Consider the following 15,990-nt stretch of genomic DNA (forward strand, 5'->3'; position numbering starts at 1 on the left):
AACATATATATGTGAATACAGTAGTCTTCAGGAATAGTTCTCCAGGCTTCTTGAAGGATTTTCCTTTGAAGGCTGCCTTTTGTTCCGTTCTCTGTCAAGATGGTCCCACACTGCTTCAACAAAACGAGGTCCGGGCTCTGGGGAGGATTCATCCCTCCATCAGACCTGTTACCACTGATTTTCAGATACTTGGCAGTCACTCTTTTATGGAGAACATTTCTGATGAGGTTTTAGTGAACAGTAGATGGATAAACGTGAGGTACAGATGCATCTCTCGGACTGTGTCAGGTTTCTTGTTTCTTAAGGATATTACTTTTGTATACTGTTCATCTGATGTTTTCTGATCTGATGATAGTTTTTCCTCATACTTTTTTAAGGGACACGCTGTGCACCATGCTAAGATGTGCAGTTCTTGCAACTAAATAAATTAAAACAAATTATGTGTCTTTGCAGCAGGCTGTTGGTAACAAAGTGCCTAAAGATACTATTTAAAATTGGTTCTTTGCTAAATTGGTATGTGTAGACACAACAATTTGTGTTCATCTCTTGAGTTAGGGGCCTTTTTTATGCATGAATTATAGGTTGGTGCTAAGTGGCTTTACAAAAATATGAATAAATAGATTTGCAAAAGAACAGCTAACATCCAAAGAAAAGCATTGAAACACCTTCAGAAAGCCTGAGAAAAGCAAATGCTCTGAAATTCTAAATATTCAGTTAACCTGCCTGCACAGTATAACAATACCACGATGCTCTTTTAGTGGAATGCAGATATAATTGTTGTTACACCTGTGCTATTCCTGCAGTCCATTGCATTGTTGTGCTTTACCCCGAACTGATCATTTGTCAATCCAAATAGTGTGCAACTTCTGTTCCTGTGTATGTTGGCGTCAATCTACATGCACAAACTGCCGCCTTAGTTGGCACACTGCAGCAACTGTGCGTGCGCTTGTTACCTGGATACAGTGTTGATGTCCTATAGCCATGTCCTACCTTGAACAAGCTGTCTACCTTTGTTTATAAAATAGAGACTTACGTGACATAATCTTTTTTTTGGTCTCCCTGCTTTCCCCCTGCTGTAGAGGAAGCTACAACAGTCCATTTTCCACAGTCAAAGAAATCTGTGCTGCAGAGATGTTTGGTTAATCAATGGCCTTTTTGTGCTCTGACTGTTAAATGTCTCATTCACAAACAGTAGAAAGGCTAAAAACAGAGTTTTCATCAAATGCTTAAAATAGAGAAGCCTTCACTTTTCAAAGAATGTGAAGCACCATCACATCCGACACATTTAATTTATCTGGATCTGTTTTTATTGTCATAAAAATGTTTGTGATTAGCATAGACCAAAAAACAGGGACATTTTTTTTTTAGGAAGATCACTGAAGTGACGTATGGAGATTATTCCGACTGTATTTTGTTTAATGTGCACAACCTCATTTGTTCTTACTGTAAAGGTCTGTTGTTAATAGTAAATTGAATCCATGGCACCACCTCCATTGATGTAAAAATTGTAATGAAAATTGATGTCCTTGTGACTTCCATCCCTTTTCCTCGAAATATGTTCCCACCTGTTCAGCACTTGCCATCTGTCTTTATTATGTTCTGTGCATTAGACGGTCTGAAAGGCTTTGACCAGATTTGTGGTGGTACACAAGAGGGTACTTGATAGCATTGATGGTTAAAACTCAAAACTGGATCCCCTAAGCTAACTGAACATGATTTGGGTGAATGCAACAGGTTCAGCGGTGTCTGCGGTTTAGCTGAGGATAATTGTTAACATAAATATTGGCGTGTCTGAAATAAGATTTATTCTTTGGATCTTGTGTAAGTTAGTATTTGCAGCCGAGTTTGTTGTGTTCCAATCCCATGATGAAAGGTTTTCACAGTACAGATAAGTACGAAGGAGTGTGCTGCAGCTTGTGGTGTTAAGTTTCAACCCCAGCGGAAATCGACCTGAGGCTAACAGATGCCAGATCAGTCACAGTGCCCAGTTTCCCTACTCTCTCCTCCTCTATTACCCTTTCTACAATATGCCTTACTTTCAGCGTGCTTACCTTTTTCTCAACCTCTTTAACCCCGTCTAGACGGCAACGACTTGAAGTTTTCCTGCAATAAATCCCACCAACAGTTCTTTTCACTTCAAGTCCTGCATGCATTATTACTTTTAAAGACACGCTGTATTTAGTGTGACCTTTCTCCATGTATTGCTGCAATTCTTCGTTCCTGTTTTTGACATGTGGCTTCCCTCAGCGCTCCCAAAGGACTTGAGTTGTTCAACAACTGCCAGCTGGAGGTGTTGTGTCGTATCTCTGTTTTTTATGGAAGTTTAGCTAAACGCACGGGTCAGAAAATGTGTTATGGTTTTATCTTGTGCCAGTAAGCACAGGAAGATGAGGGGCAGCGATAGACAAGCTCTGACAGCTGGACCAGAAGCTGTGGGGGCTCTCCAACTGGACAGACTCCGTCTGTTGTTCAATGACACTCATTGTTTAACTCTACTCCAGCTGCTGCCAAATGTAATATGATCCCACCTCCATCACAGCCTGCCAGTGGAGATCCCCAAAGATTCAATGGGAAAATTGGTTTCAAGTCTAAGCTTTGTAACTTCTTGCATTGTTTGTCCCAACTCCATCCCTTTCACTTGGTTAAACTCCCACTCCATCAATCAACTTTCTAACCTGGAACGGTTTAAATGCATGATGAGATTATTAGTTTTCAACAATGTTGCGCAGTTGTGAAGATCCATAAGGTACAAATAACAATACGTTTTGGCCTTTCTTGTTGCCTTTTTAATATGCTAACAAACTGATTATCTGATTATGATTATGAAATGTTGGTATTTCATAGAAAATAAAAGAGAATTGGCAATTCAATCAGTTATGGAAATGATTATAAACAAATATATAAACAAGATGTAATCACAATTTTAAACGGGACTAGAAATGGCTCTAAATGGCAGAAATGGATTCATCATTCATTAACAGCCAGCCAGCAACATGCATTGGCACAACAGTGAGCTGATAACACAGTGGGTGTGTCTGGGCCCTAATAGAGTTCTTAGGATCCTTGTCACCTGATAAAGGTGCCACACATATAACAAGAGCTTTATAGAGCACATTACAACTCGTAAAACAGAGTACTTTAGTTTTGAGTTTAGAAGCTTGATGTGCCGCTCAGTAGAGTTAAGCAGATTAGGGAGTCACAGTGCAATGGAGTTGAGTTGCTTGAGTCAGAAAGTCTCATAGTGCAGTTCAGAAGTTGATCATAGCCCACGATGAGGTTAAGCAGCTCAGTGTACTCTATAAAGAGGTTTTGCTGGGGCAACAGGCTTTACAATGGGCCCTTACATGTTCTGCGCTACAGTACAGGAGTAATAGTGAACAAATCAACACTTAAACACGATTAAAATCGCCCTGCCCTCCTGAACTTCGCTCACTCTTTGGAGTCTAGGGGAGATTAACATCTGGGTTTGTTTCAGAAGCTTGAGGCAGACTCGAGCCTCCATACTCTGTTCCTGACTATAAACTATCTGCATAATACCAGAACATATCCAGGCAGTCCAGGCAAAGGCCCATTTGTTTCTGGTAATACAACCATGACATGCAACTGCTTATACGCTTTGATACATTTGGATAGCTTTGAAAAGCAAGTTGAAATCTCTGCATCTGCTGTATTTTCTTTGCTGAACTTTTATTTACACATTCATTTCCCTTTCCACATTATTTATCAACTTTCACCCCAACAGAGTCTTACTCTATTGATGGTAACAGCAGTAAACGTGACAAATCTTCCTGGTTTGTTTCTCTCTTTTTTCTTTTAGGTCTGAAGCTGGGAATGGAACGAGACGCCTATGTAATGATTGCAGAGAAGGGGGAGAAGCTCTACCACATGATGATGACCAAGAGCAGGCACCTGATTAAGGATAGGCGCAGGAAGCTCAGCATTGTGCCCAAGTGCTTCATGGGAAAGTGAGTTTCTTTGGCCTCTTTAGTGTCTGGTTTCCTCGGGTTTCAAGAATGTGACTGCAACGTTATGCTGTTCACATGGGGATCTTTACAAATTGTTACGTAAGGTCAGCAGACTTTCAAAAGGGCTGGTATCCAGTGTCCCCGAAGGCTTGGCAAAATGCCTGAGCTGTTTTATCCCAACATCCTCTTGTCCCATAATGAGGCCCCCCTCACAGCCTCCACTCATGGGTTATAGAAAAGGCCAAGTTGCTCCCCGCATCCTCATATCATCTGGCACTGAAACACCAAGACTTTCAATTGCTGCAGACCTTTAGCTGAGTGTGTTCAACAGGCCCTTCTCTTTTCTTTCCCCTCAGTGTTTAAGGGCAGTGAATAGATGATGTGAGACTTGCTTAAGTTTCTATCAGCTGCTCTACACACACATCCATGTATGTGTGATCCTGAGCAATTAAAACTCTTTCTGGCCCCGTCTTGGGGAAACAAAAAATAGAGGCAAGATTATGAAAGGGACAGATGACTCATCTTAAAAGAGAGCCAGGGAGCAACCATTAATGTCTGCAACACTGCCAACGTGGCTACTCGCAGATCATTGAATAAAACCTCATGAAACAGTTTTCTTACTAGAATTATATGTATCAGTTGATAACAGTGCATTAACTACTATATATCAGCCACCTTGCCAGGACTTACGTTTAATGAGCTGCTCAGTGTTGTTTTTTTTAAAGACGAGTTCCATTTCGATGGTGTCACATTAAGTCCTTGTCTGGGTGTTTTTCACACTGTCTGATGTATCTCGCAAGATGGTCTTGATCATGAGCGCTTATAGAGTTACCTTTTGCTTTACTGTGCATATATGTGTCAGCATTCAGTACTCTTTCTTCTTGTCAGAGCATGTGTTCCTACTATTTGCACAGAGAACTCATGTTTTATCTTCTCTAAATAGTTGCAGACTCAAAGTAAGGTTCAGAGAAAGAGCTGGTTCAAATTTCTGACTGCATGATATTTTTCTTTTTACTGACAGTTCTTTTTAGTCTCTTATGGCCATCTTTGTCTCATCCATGTTGTTTCTGTCTAGTCTGTCAGACTCACCTATACACGGTCTTTCAGCATCTCGTACTTTTCTCACTTTATCACTCATTCGTTTCCTGTCGATGAGTGCACCTTACATTATCTCTGCATTTGTCTTTCTGATAAAATTAACAACAGGAATAGTTTGAGTGCTCATTGCATTAAACAAAGATGCCTACTGCCGGTTTGATAGCACCCGGTTGTCTTGATAGCCTAATTCCATCAAGCATCTGCTATCCACATTGTAAACTGGCCAGTGCTAACACACTTTATATTCTCTTACTGGATTACTTTTGGCTGTACGGGTGCTTGCCTGTCATCAGGATGGGGGTAATTTAATCTTATGGTATATCATATCCTCGTACTTTTTAGAATGATTTGGTCCCTACCTTTTTGTGCTATGATGTGTCCTCAGGCTAACAATCCATTTATAGGTTTTGTTCCATTAGCTTTAGGTTTTCAACCCATTTTTGCCATCTGTGGTGAGAAACATTTTCTGTGACCTCAATTTCTTGACAAATGTTGATTCTGACAAGGTTTTAGTCTTACTGGAGTAAGAAGATTGGCCACCAAAAAGTCAACATACAAAGGTTTTATTCCATGATGCAACACACAAAACAGATTTAGTTTGAATGAATTTAGAACTTAAATGCGGAGCGATGGTGAAATGGCTCCACAAAAATCTTACGAAACAAGAAAATTGGAAAAAAATTGAGCGAGGCATTCTGACATTGCTGTTTGTAAAAGTAGTCGTTTACCAAAGCCCAAGTCGTAAAACAGGGAGTCACTTGTGAAAAGAGTGTTTTTTTTTCTTCTGTTGTTAGCTAAAATAACACAATGAAAAACATTTTTGCAAAAAAAAATCCAAAAAGTCCTGTTAACGTTGCTGATCTTCAGTTACAGTTTCATTGGGGATAAGTACTCATATGTGTCACAGATCATCTGCTGGTATTACTATAAAGCCATTATCATTCTCTTCCAGTATGAGTCCCGCTCCCATTTCCCTTTCACTTTTCAGTATTCCAGCTCATCATATTCAGTTTCATTACAACTGAGTCCGAAATTAACCCGACTCTTACATAACATCCACACGCATACACACACGCACACCCACACACAACACAATTACACACTGCATCCCCTCACTATTAGATGTGTCCCCTGTCAATGTCAATTAATCGCCTTTAGCTTTGACATGAGCATGAAGGGAGACGGGAAGCAGGTAGACTCAAACATATTGCTTGACATGAGTCCAGTTCAAATGACTGTCCCCTGTCCACACACTCACAGGTAGAGGATGCACCTGGCAGGTCACACTGAAAACTGACTAAATATTATTCCTGCGCTCCAGGCAGACAAAGAGGCCCAATGACAGATGGTTCAAGGTGTCTGCGGTTTTACACGATCATACACTGCAGTAATACGTGTGTGGGCTGACTTTATTCATACATTTGCAGACTCCGTCACACCATGCATTTGGAGACATGCTACGTGATCAGAAACATTCATTCATATAACCATTCCATGACTCCCATAAAACAAATCCACACATAAGACATGTTTTCTCACAAACGTGTTCCGAAATCGCTCCCATGCTGGCGTATTCTGTCTTGGAATTAATTAACACGTGCACACACACACACACACACACAAATGCACGCCGACTCTCTCCAATTCACTGTTCATGAATATCAAGCGAAGTGATTTCACTCCGCAGCATTGAAGGCGAAGAGGGAACGAATGTAATTTTCTCCTTCAAACATTTGTTCAGCACTCTCTGGGTGTGAAGACAAGAGAAGCAGAGCTGAAGAGCTTAAACACACATGGTTCATGTGTGTGTCCAACCAGATATAAGAGGATTTTGTAGAATTTACATCACATGTATCTGTGGTCCAAATAAATCATTAGAATACTGTAATACCTTTCATTCTGAAAGAGTAAACAACCTCTGAATAAATAACCTCGCCACTGTGTCAACATGTTCCATTGCACAAGTATTCCCAGAGGACACCCAGGCCAGCTCAGCTTCAGAAAGGATATATTTCACTGGTAATATCATGTTGGTCAGCTGTAAACTGTAGGCTCTGCTTCCAAGACCTATGTGTAAACAACATTGCCTCCCTGAGAAATCATTTGGCTCCATACTGGGTTATATCCAGGTGGCCACAAGAAATAATGACCAAATGAATGACAAATCAGGATGCTGAAGCGGAACCAAATTTTAAACTCTAATTTATTAGCCAAAATTTTTCCAAAGTCTCATCTAGACTCAAATTGGCCTAGGTGCTCCAAAGTTAATCTTTTTCTAAAAACAGTAAAACGTACGTATATATCAGTTCTGCCGAATCCCCCGTAGAGCTTCTCCTATTCACAGAATTTTCTGTTGCTTTTGTCAAACAGCTAAATGTGTCAGTAATTGCGATTGATAATCAGCTCGTTACGTGTCAACTCCCAGTCTCTTAAGCACTTCCAGATGTCACTTTACTCTTAAGAAAATCTTGTTTTTTATAATCGCAGCATCATCTGACAAAATTCAATATTCTTGTAACTTATAGACAAAGTCTGAACAGTGAATTCAACTGCACCTGCATGTACCATGATCTACTACACAGAAATGTAGAAATGGCTGAATGTCTCAAAGGTTTTCTAACACAGTCTGAGGCATTGTGGCGTCTGACATACTTCAGTCAATAGCTCCACTCCCATGCTTGTGTACTGGGACTCTGCTCAGCTCTACCGTGCATGTCTCTGTGCTGAATGTAATACAGTTTAAACAGACATGCATTCAGTGTTTTAGTTGCAATTTGTCATTTGAATGAAAATTGCATGCTCCTATTAGCTCCGCTAACTAGCTATTGTGAGTTAGTATCTACACAAAATTCACAATCATAGCCATATTCGATTAAGCATTACCGGGCTTTCCATATGCAAACAAAGCCTTAAATTACGAAACACTTCCTCTGTCACAAAGAGCCATCCTTGTAGAAGTTTTATCAACATGACGAGTAGTGCAGCCACCTTACGTAAACACCAGACTAGACTTCACACTGTTTTATTTTTTTCGTTGTGAACTTGGGCACATGCAAGTACGCTTTGCCAATTTGTCAAACAGGGAATTGATAGTGTACTCTACACTGTGCTAAAATCTCTGTCTGGTGAAGAGATATAAAAACTTCTCATGTTACAGGTAACAATAATTTAAGATCTGGAAAGCATTGATGCTAATATCTTCAAATTAAGTTGAGAATTGCCGAAAGGTTTCAAAAATGTCTTTACATTTTGCTTTCCTACTGTGTGTTTTATGTTTAGCTTGAGTTATGTGCTGAAGAGAATAAACTGGAAATGAGAAAACATACCACCTTTTTCAGAAAATGTCTAAATAACAAACATGTTTGCATAGTGGCATCCACACTGTGTAATTTTATGAACCGGTGAAATTCCATGATAAAACATCTTGGCAAATGACCTCACAGCAAAGACTGAGACTGATTTAAAATCAAACAATAAACAAATGATCACTTTAAGAAACCTGTCCTCATTTATGTCTCTTTGTCATGTTCCCTCAGTGAGTTTGTGTCATGGCTGATAGAAAGTGGAGAGATCAGTAAACCTGATGAAGGGGTCAACCTGGGACAAGCCTTACTAGAAAATGGCATCATTCACCATGGTGAGACAAAACAAAATCTTTATTTCTGTTTTTTTTGCTCCTCTTACTCTCTATTTTCTAATAGTTTGTTAACCTATGAGAATTTTCTAATCCTGGATTGATTTTGTTTACATTTCTATACCCTATACAGCTCCCCTTGTCCTTTTTTTTTTGGCTTGAGTTTTCTTTTGTTGATTGCTTTTTCTCAGATTTTCATTTTCCTCCCCAAGTCCAGCAGGTTTCATGGTATAAGCTACTATGATGAAAACTCTTAGTCTGGTAATGATTGGTTGAGGATGTTTCTGGAAATGTGTGTCATCATATCCCCTTCCCTGATTTTGTCTTCAGGGTAACGCTCACAGATTCATGAACCTGAATTATGCATTAAGAAACGAAGACCAACATACACACATCCCCAAACGTCTATAAATAATATAGTAATTCAGTTGTCCAGTATACTGCTGAAAGGGCATTTGCACGTTATTGGTGAAAACCACAGTCGGAATTTATACAAACTCCACTCTCAGGGAAAATTGCTGAAACCGAACGCTCATGTTTCTGAATACCTGTGGAAAATCCCCAGAGATCCTCCCTCACAGTTGCCCACAACCACGGATACAATGATGATATTGAGGGCTCTGTGGGATAGCAGTAAAGCTTTATGGGCAAACTGGGGAGGTTCAGGCCTCGCAGGCAGAATAGTAGGTGTCACCGGTTAGTCACAGGAAGAAATCAGAGTGAGATAACATGGCAGAGTGGCAAGCTGTAGGTGTCCATCTACCGGTGTTAGGTAATCTGTTGAATTGCATAAATGAGAGACAGTCATCCCCATTCATCTCATGATGCATCTTATCCTATCAGGTTTACATGTTTGAGTCACTTCAACACACCTCGTCATACTTGAATGTTTTTCTCCAAGAATAAATCTGCTATGATTTTATGTACGTTAAATCCCACAGTTCACTTTACAACATATGACTTGGTGGTGCATTCCTTTGGATTTACGAGGGCATTTCAAGTCTAGACTAAAACCATGGGCTTGTTTGAGTCTATGCCAGCTTGTTGTGGCAGAACCAAAGTGCCGCTGTTTGGCAGATTTCTCTCTCTGTCTCTCAGACAGTCGTGTACTTCATGTGCATCATTTTCCATTTTCTGTGTTGGGTACATTATGAACAAGAACTTGTTGAAATTGTGGGTTCATTGTTGCAATTTGGGAGACTTTAAAGGAACTGGCCGCTGTCAGCTTTGTTTAATTGCTCACCTGACACAGCCATAAATCTACAATGACAGTTTTCCTTCAAAGATTTAGCACTTGTCTATTCTCTGTTTTACCCAATTACCTTTTTCAGATTGATTATGTAAAAGGTTTGCAATTAAATGCCTAAAAAGCCTTAAGCTTGATACTGCAAACAATGTGAAACATAGATGTTAGAGATAAATGAATGTCAGTCCGAATGACAGCAACTCCAACAACAGATCTTGAGTCATTTATAATACATTTGACTGTGTACATTCAGAAATATTATTGGCTGAACCATATGCCACTTTCCACTGAGTATTGAGCTTTTTTAAAGCATCCATGGCTTGTCAGAAGTGGAAAGATTAAGTCTCTCAGCCTTTGATGTCAAAATACATCAAAGACAAACTACTAATACAATGATACCAATGGGCACTGGGAATTTTTTTTTCCTACAAATGCCATCAAAATTTCCAGAAGAATGAAATAAAATACATTAAAGCACATCGTTACTTAAAGATTGGTCATTCTCAGAGGAAAAATGCAACCTGGGCTAAGCCAGTGGAGCACAAACTGGAGCTCACTTCGGGTGACATTTTTTTCTTCTGGTTACATTTCAGTGTCAGACAAGCACCAGTTCAAGAATGAGCAGGTGCTGTACCGTTTCCGCTTTGATGATGGCACATACAAGGCCCGCAGTGAGATGGAGGACATCATGTCAAAGGTAACTAAAACCCTGCTTCTTGGTTTCCTCATTCATTTCGTGTAAGAAATACCAGAACAAAGAGCACTGTCTGAGCTATGAATTTATATTGATGTTACATTAAATTTGAAGGCACAATGACAACCAGATCAGTTTCAACTGCAGGATATTTAAGGATATTTCCAAAAGTTGCTCTCATTTCTGCATACGTGCAGTACATAGAAGATAGTTGTTGATTTAATTAAAGTTGTACTTTTTAATATTGAATCATCCACAGGTTGCATTTTTATTTTTTTCATTCAATATATGACTTTTATAAGGTTTATGTGTACATAAAGTTTTTGCAAATTGTAAGTCTCTAAAAGCGTTGGTATCTTGCCATGAAAAAAAAACTCTGCCAGAAGCTAAAATCAAAAAGAACCTAAAGGGTAGAAATACTTTAAGGTTGTTTTAACAGTTCTCAGATTATGGTTTTGAAATTTCTGTCCTGAAATGATAGCCTCAGGGCTGCTTCTTTCATGAAACACAGGCATAACTTTTGTTCGTGGTTGTACTTGTTTATCCAAGGTGTGTATGATCTGACTCAGCAGCTGTGTTTTCCTTTCTTTAAGGGCGTGAGGCTGTACTGCCGTCTCCACAGCCTCTACATGCCAGTCATCAAGTAAGTACCTGCCCTCTTCTTTTCTCTCCTTCTGCTTTACTCCCTCTCCCTCATATGCTAATATCCCTACCCTCCAGGTGCATGAATGCATATTCATGAAAGGTTCTCATTTGCCCTGTGTCAACCCTTTCTGTACTGACTGAACAAACTTGTAGCACTTCCATGAATTACCGTCATCAAACCTCTTTCCAAGCCAGATTTGAGCTGCTGTGTGTTCATGCTTTTAACATCCAGTGCATGTTTAAGATGCCAGGTTTCCACGACTGGAAGTTTATATGAGAGAGCTCTGAAGGGATTAAGGAGACCCATTTGTGAGCATTCATCTAATCTTTATAGTGTTGTGAGTCGGTTTAATATAAATTGCTACATTTATTAAGTGAGAGTGCAAATGATGAAGACAAAAACATAGTTTAATCGTATTAATAGTTTTTATTGCTCTTTGTGCACTGTCTGTCTTAAACACTCACTTTCTTGCTTGCATACGTTGTACACTGACTGAAATATAAACAAACGCTGGATTTTATGGATAGATGCAGCAATCTGTTCGTCCTAAATCATTCTTCTATTGAAGATTTGCTTGTAATATTAATCATAAATCCTCAAAAGCCCTTGGACTAATGTCTACACCACGGTTATCTTTACAGAGTAGGAACCTACTGAGTGTTGTATTCTTAAAACTAAGTGCTCTGAAATTTAACAGAATAATCTTACTTCATAAAATCTTTTTCCATCTCAGCATTTAAGAGTGTAAATTTATACAGAGGCACAGGAAATGCACATTGCCTCTGTCTGAGAGCACAAACACACATATTTTCTCTGTACTGCAGCGCCTCCTATTCTTCCACCATCATCTCTCTATCTTTCCCTCCATCACTCACCCGGGTTGCCATCGGTGCAAACAAAGAGCCTTTGGTCTGAAGATAAATCCTATTAACATACAAAGGCAATCCCACTGCCACCCAGCCAGTTATTATGTAATACGGCTTTGCTTTTTTTTAATTCATAACTAAGTTGGCATTGCAAATAGTAGCAGTCAGTGTTTTGTAGTCTGACAAAGCCCCTGCTGATTTCTGCTGTTGAAAATGATTCCCTGCCTCATACAGAACATTACTGATCAGCAGTTGATATTTGAAAGTTGCTCACTTTCTATGTTGTGTCAATGCATTGTTTGTAGTATTACCCAATGCACTTCTGTACACATCTGCAGATATTGCACGTCAGTTTTGGTCTAAATATAACAATTTACAATATAAGCCGCCCATACTCAGAGAACGTAGCAGAATATACCATCCACTTGATAAACTCTTTTACACGCATAAGGTCACACAGCCAAACACACTTTCTCTGTAATGTTTCTTGTTTGACAAGTTTACATGTTCAGCAGGTTGGTACGCTCCGGTTGCTGATATAAGTTCACAAAAGCTCCCGGAATCAGAAACAATGGCTGCAAAGCGCTCATATGGCTGGCTTTAAAAAAAAAGCTGAGAGACTGAACAGAGTGCCATCAAAGAGACATTCTTTCATGATAATGTCAGGATATCTGGCTGCCAGCTGAAGCTCAGAAGAAGCTGAGTGATGCAGCAGGACAATTGCTTCCAAACAGGAATGTATTAGTGGTTTTAAACCAAGACAATCTGCCTTTTAGAGTGGCCCAGTCAGACCCTCTACCATTAGAGATGTTACGAATACAGAACAGGGTGTACAGTAGAACCAAAAATAGGTTTTGTTTCACTGATGCAGAGCTAAGGCGGAGATACATTTTCTGCAGCTTCTGTGCACGATGGCACACAAGTCAAGGTTCATGAGCTTTAGAAGCAGAACAAGCCATTAACCTGTGGTGCATATCTAAAACACTTTCTTAAAAAATGTGTAGGAAGTGCTCTCTGAGTGCTGTTTGTGCTTGTCTGAGTTGCACTTCTTGAATATCAGGCCACTTACTAAACTATATTTATGTCCCTTCAGCCTGTATTTTGTGTAAAACCTTTGTTTTTGTGAAACATTTCGTTGCTCCTTTAGGGACAGAGACCATCATCTGAAAACCTTCAAATCTGTGGTGCCGGCTAGCAAACTGGTGGACTGGCTAATGTCCCAGGTAAGCAGCTGTTAAAGTCGAGTTTTTAAAGAGACCATAACAGTCATTTCATTTATTAATTTTTTTTATTCAGTTGCCCGATATGCTTTTATACTTCGTGTCACTATTTTGCTTTTGTTTAAGTACACGTGTGTTTATGTTTTAGTTGTTCTAGTGCTAATTTAACGTTATTGTATTTATATCAGTTTAAGGTAATGTGCATGAAAAAATGACAAATCATGGGGTTTTCCACATCATGGTGCAAAAACATTTTGAACAGTCTTCATTATTTGATGATTTGTAAAAGGGCAAAACTACAGTTTTGAGTTCCTCCAAAAATAACAATGAGGACACTCACTTTACTTTCTATATAGACCTCTGGAAAGATGGAGACGGTTTTTTCAAGCTAGAGGTTATGGCAGTGCAGTGTGTCTCTACGTAATGAACTATGTATATGTAAAAGCAAGATAAAGGCTGTCTTAATATCAGCTCTGCTCTTTGTGATAATGACATAAAAGGAGACCAGTTTGATTGTAAAGTGGGCTTCAATCTTCTATTTGAATTTACCATTAACGCAAATAGAGCTGAAGATGTTGAACTGGGCTTCTTACCGACATTGTCTTTATTAGGGAACATAGTCATTAACATGTGTTTGTCAAAGATTATCATCCTAACTCCTGTGGTGCAGCAGTGTGCCATGCATGAGAAGGTGTAAACAGGCATTGTGGCTGACCGACTGTGTGCGTCATTGATTTGGTTTCCCAGGGAGACTGCTCGACCCGAGAGGATGCTGTGATGCTGGGTGTGGGGCTCTGTAACAATGGCTTCATGCACCACGGTCAGTTCAATTTTCCCTTACACACACATGCATGAAGGTTGGCCAAGCACACATACGAAGATGTTTGTTTTTGTTTTTTACCATGTGATGACTCTCTTGTTAAGCTCAGCAGCACATTTTTGACATGACAAACATGGAACATCTTTTGTTGCTAGTAATGAATTACAGCTCTTCCTTTTGCTACAATTTTGCCTCAGATGTCTTCAATACTGTTTTTTGTGACATTGATTTCAATCCTCATCCCAGTCATCCCATCTTGCCTGTGCTGCTTGATTACATCATCTTGGCCCTTACCATCCTCACTTAAGATCTGCTGTCAAGAAGTCAAGATTGGCCTAACCTCTCATACACTGTCATGGGTTGAAAAAGAGGCATCTTAAATTTGCATACCCAGCCTAAATTTTCCAACCTCACCGACCACATTGTAGTGAAGCGGATTTTGCTCAAGCCCAGCATGTTGAATATAAACAGCCTCCGCAGTCTTTCCTAACCAAAGTTTGTTTGGCTTTGCTACATGGACGTCTGGGTCAGTCCACTGAACCATGACCAATGGTTAAAGCCTATAATTAAATCAGCCATCTTCAGTGGCCTGGTGCATTGAGTGTAAAGTGAGAAGCATTAAAAGGAAGTAGTGTTGGAGTACTAGAGAGGTAACACAATGACAGTGCTTCCTGATTTCCTAATAGGCATTTATGCGGATAATTGTTACTCATTCACTAAAAAAGCAAACTTATTTATGTTGGTAACGTCTATCTCTTTTAGATTTTTGTTTCATTGTTTCAAGCCACAATAGAACCCACCTACAGGTTAATCTGGCACACAGATGATCTTTGACAGGCAGCCTATTGACATTTCTTCCAGGAGTCGGGTTGCAGTGTCATGGTATAAATATATACACGATTAAAAGCTTACGCATCTCTCCTCTAAGTGCATCATCTAGTGTTTTTGCTCTCATATGACATACACAGCTACTCCTAGACAATTGTATAGTGACATCTCCCCCACTGTTACCCTGCCTCTCTTCCACTCAAACATACAACTAACTCCTGCTACCATCTGTTGGAAGGTGTGAGCTGTAGTCCCTTTTCTCTGCACCTCTTCAAGGTGATGACCTCTCCTCTCAACCTCTCTGCACTTCTTGCCTCCGCCCAAGTCACTTTCTTAATATCTTGGTCAGCACATCTGCTACTCTCCAGCACTTCCTCTTGAACTCTTTGCCTGTTTGTATTTTTTCTGTCCTTGTCTACTTTTTCGTCTTTGTCTTTTTGACTATGTTTCATATGCTTGTCACTGTCATGAAATCCTGTGATACCACATACAGCAATACGTTGACCACATTGGCCTTATTATGTGGTAGGGATAAATGGGTCCTAAAACAAAGTGTCATTTTCAGATGTCCAGGACTCCCTTGAAATAGAGATTTTTAATCTCAATGGGACCTTTTTCCTGGTTAAATAAAGGTTTAATAAAAATAAAAAAGTATTTCGCTCCACCACAAATTTAAAGATATGTAAATCGATACTAAAGTAGTAGTGAGCTTTGCTGTGGGACAGATTAAGTCATGAACGGGTTCATTTTGTAAATGAGTATGTATTAGCCAAGGATATTAAGTGTTTTCCTAATCCCTGGTGAAAGGTTATTCTGAACTTGAATAGCTCAGAAATTTTAGATAGATTTCGTCATTACTTTTGTAAGATCTTTCACTTTTGCCTAGACACGCACCAAACTGCTTCATATTTGACATTTAAAGTTAAATTAAGAGAATATCCAAGATAATTATCCTTCTCGCTTTTGTATTCAC

At 39.5% G+C, this 15,990-nt stretch overlaps 1 protein-coding gene across 2 annotated transcripts in view; it reads left to right on the top strand.

Annotated features, from left to right (window-relative positions):
• Window positions 1-15,990, top strand: part of prex1 (phosphatidylinositol-3,4,5-trisphosphate-dependent Rac exchange factor 1) — a 78,445-nt gene that overhangs the window by 34,411 nt on the left and 28,044 nt on the right. For both annotated transcript variants that reach the window (XM_075476070.1, XM_075476071.1), the window contains exons 10-15: window positions 3,818-3,965; window positions 8,600-8,700; window positions 10,537-10,640; window positions 11,231-11,280; window positions 13,297-13,372; window positions 14,117-14,189. In XM_075476070.1, coding sequence (XP_075332185.1) covers window positions 3,818-3,965; window positions 8,600-8,700; window positions 10,537-10,640; window positions 11,231-11,280; window positions 13,297-13,372; window positions 14,117-14,189 — 552 coding nt within the window. The remainder of the gene's footprint in view (window positions 1-3,817; window positions 3,966-8,599; window positions 8,701-10,536; window positions 10,641-11,230; window positions 11,281-13,296; window positions 13,373-14,116; window positions 14,190-15,990) is intronic.

Source organism: Odontesthes bonariensis, chromosome 10 (assembly GCF_027942865.1).
Source record: "Odontesthes bonariensis isolate fOdoBon6 chromosome 10, fOdoBon6.hap1, whole genome shotgun sequence".
Lineage (NCBI taxonomy): Eukaryota > Metazoa > Chordata > Actinopteri > Atheriniformes > Atherinopsidae > Odontesthes > Odontesthes bonariensis.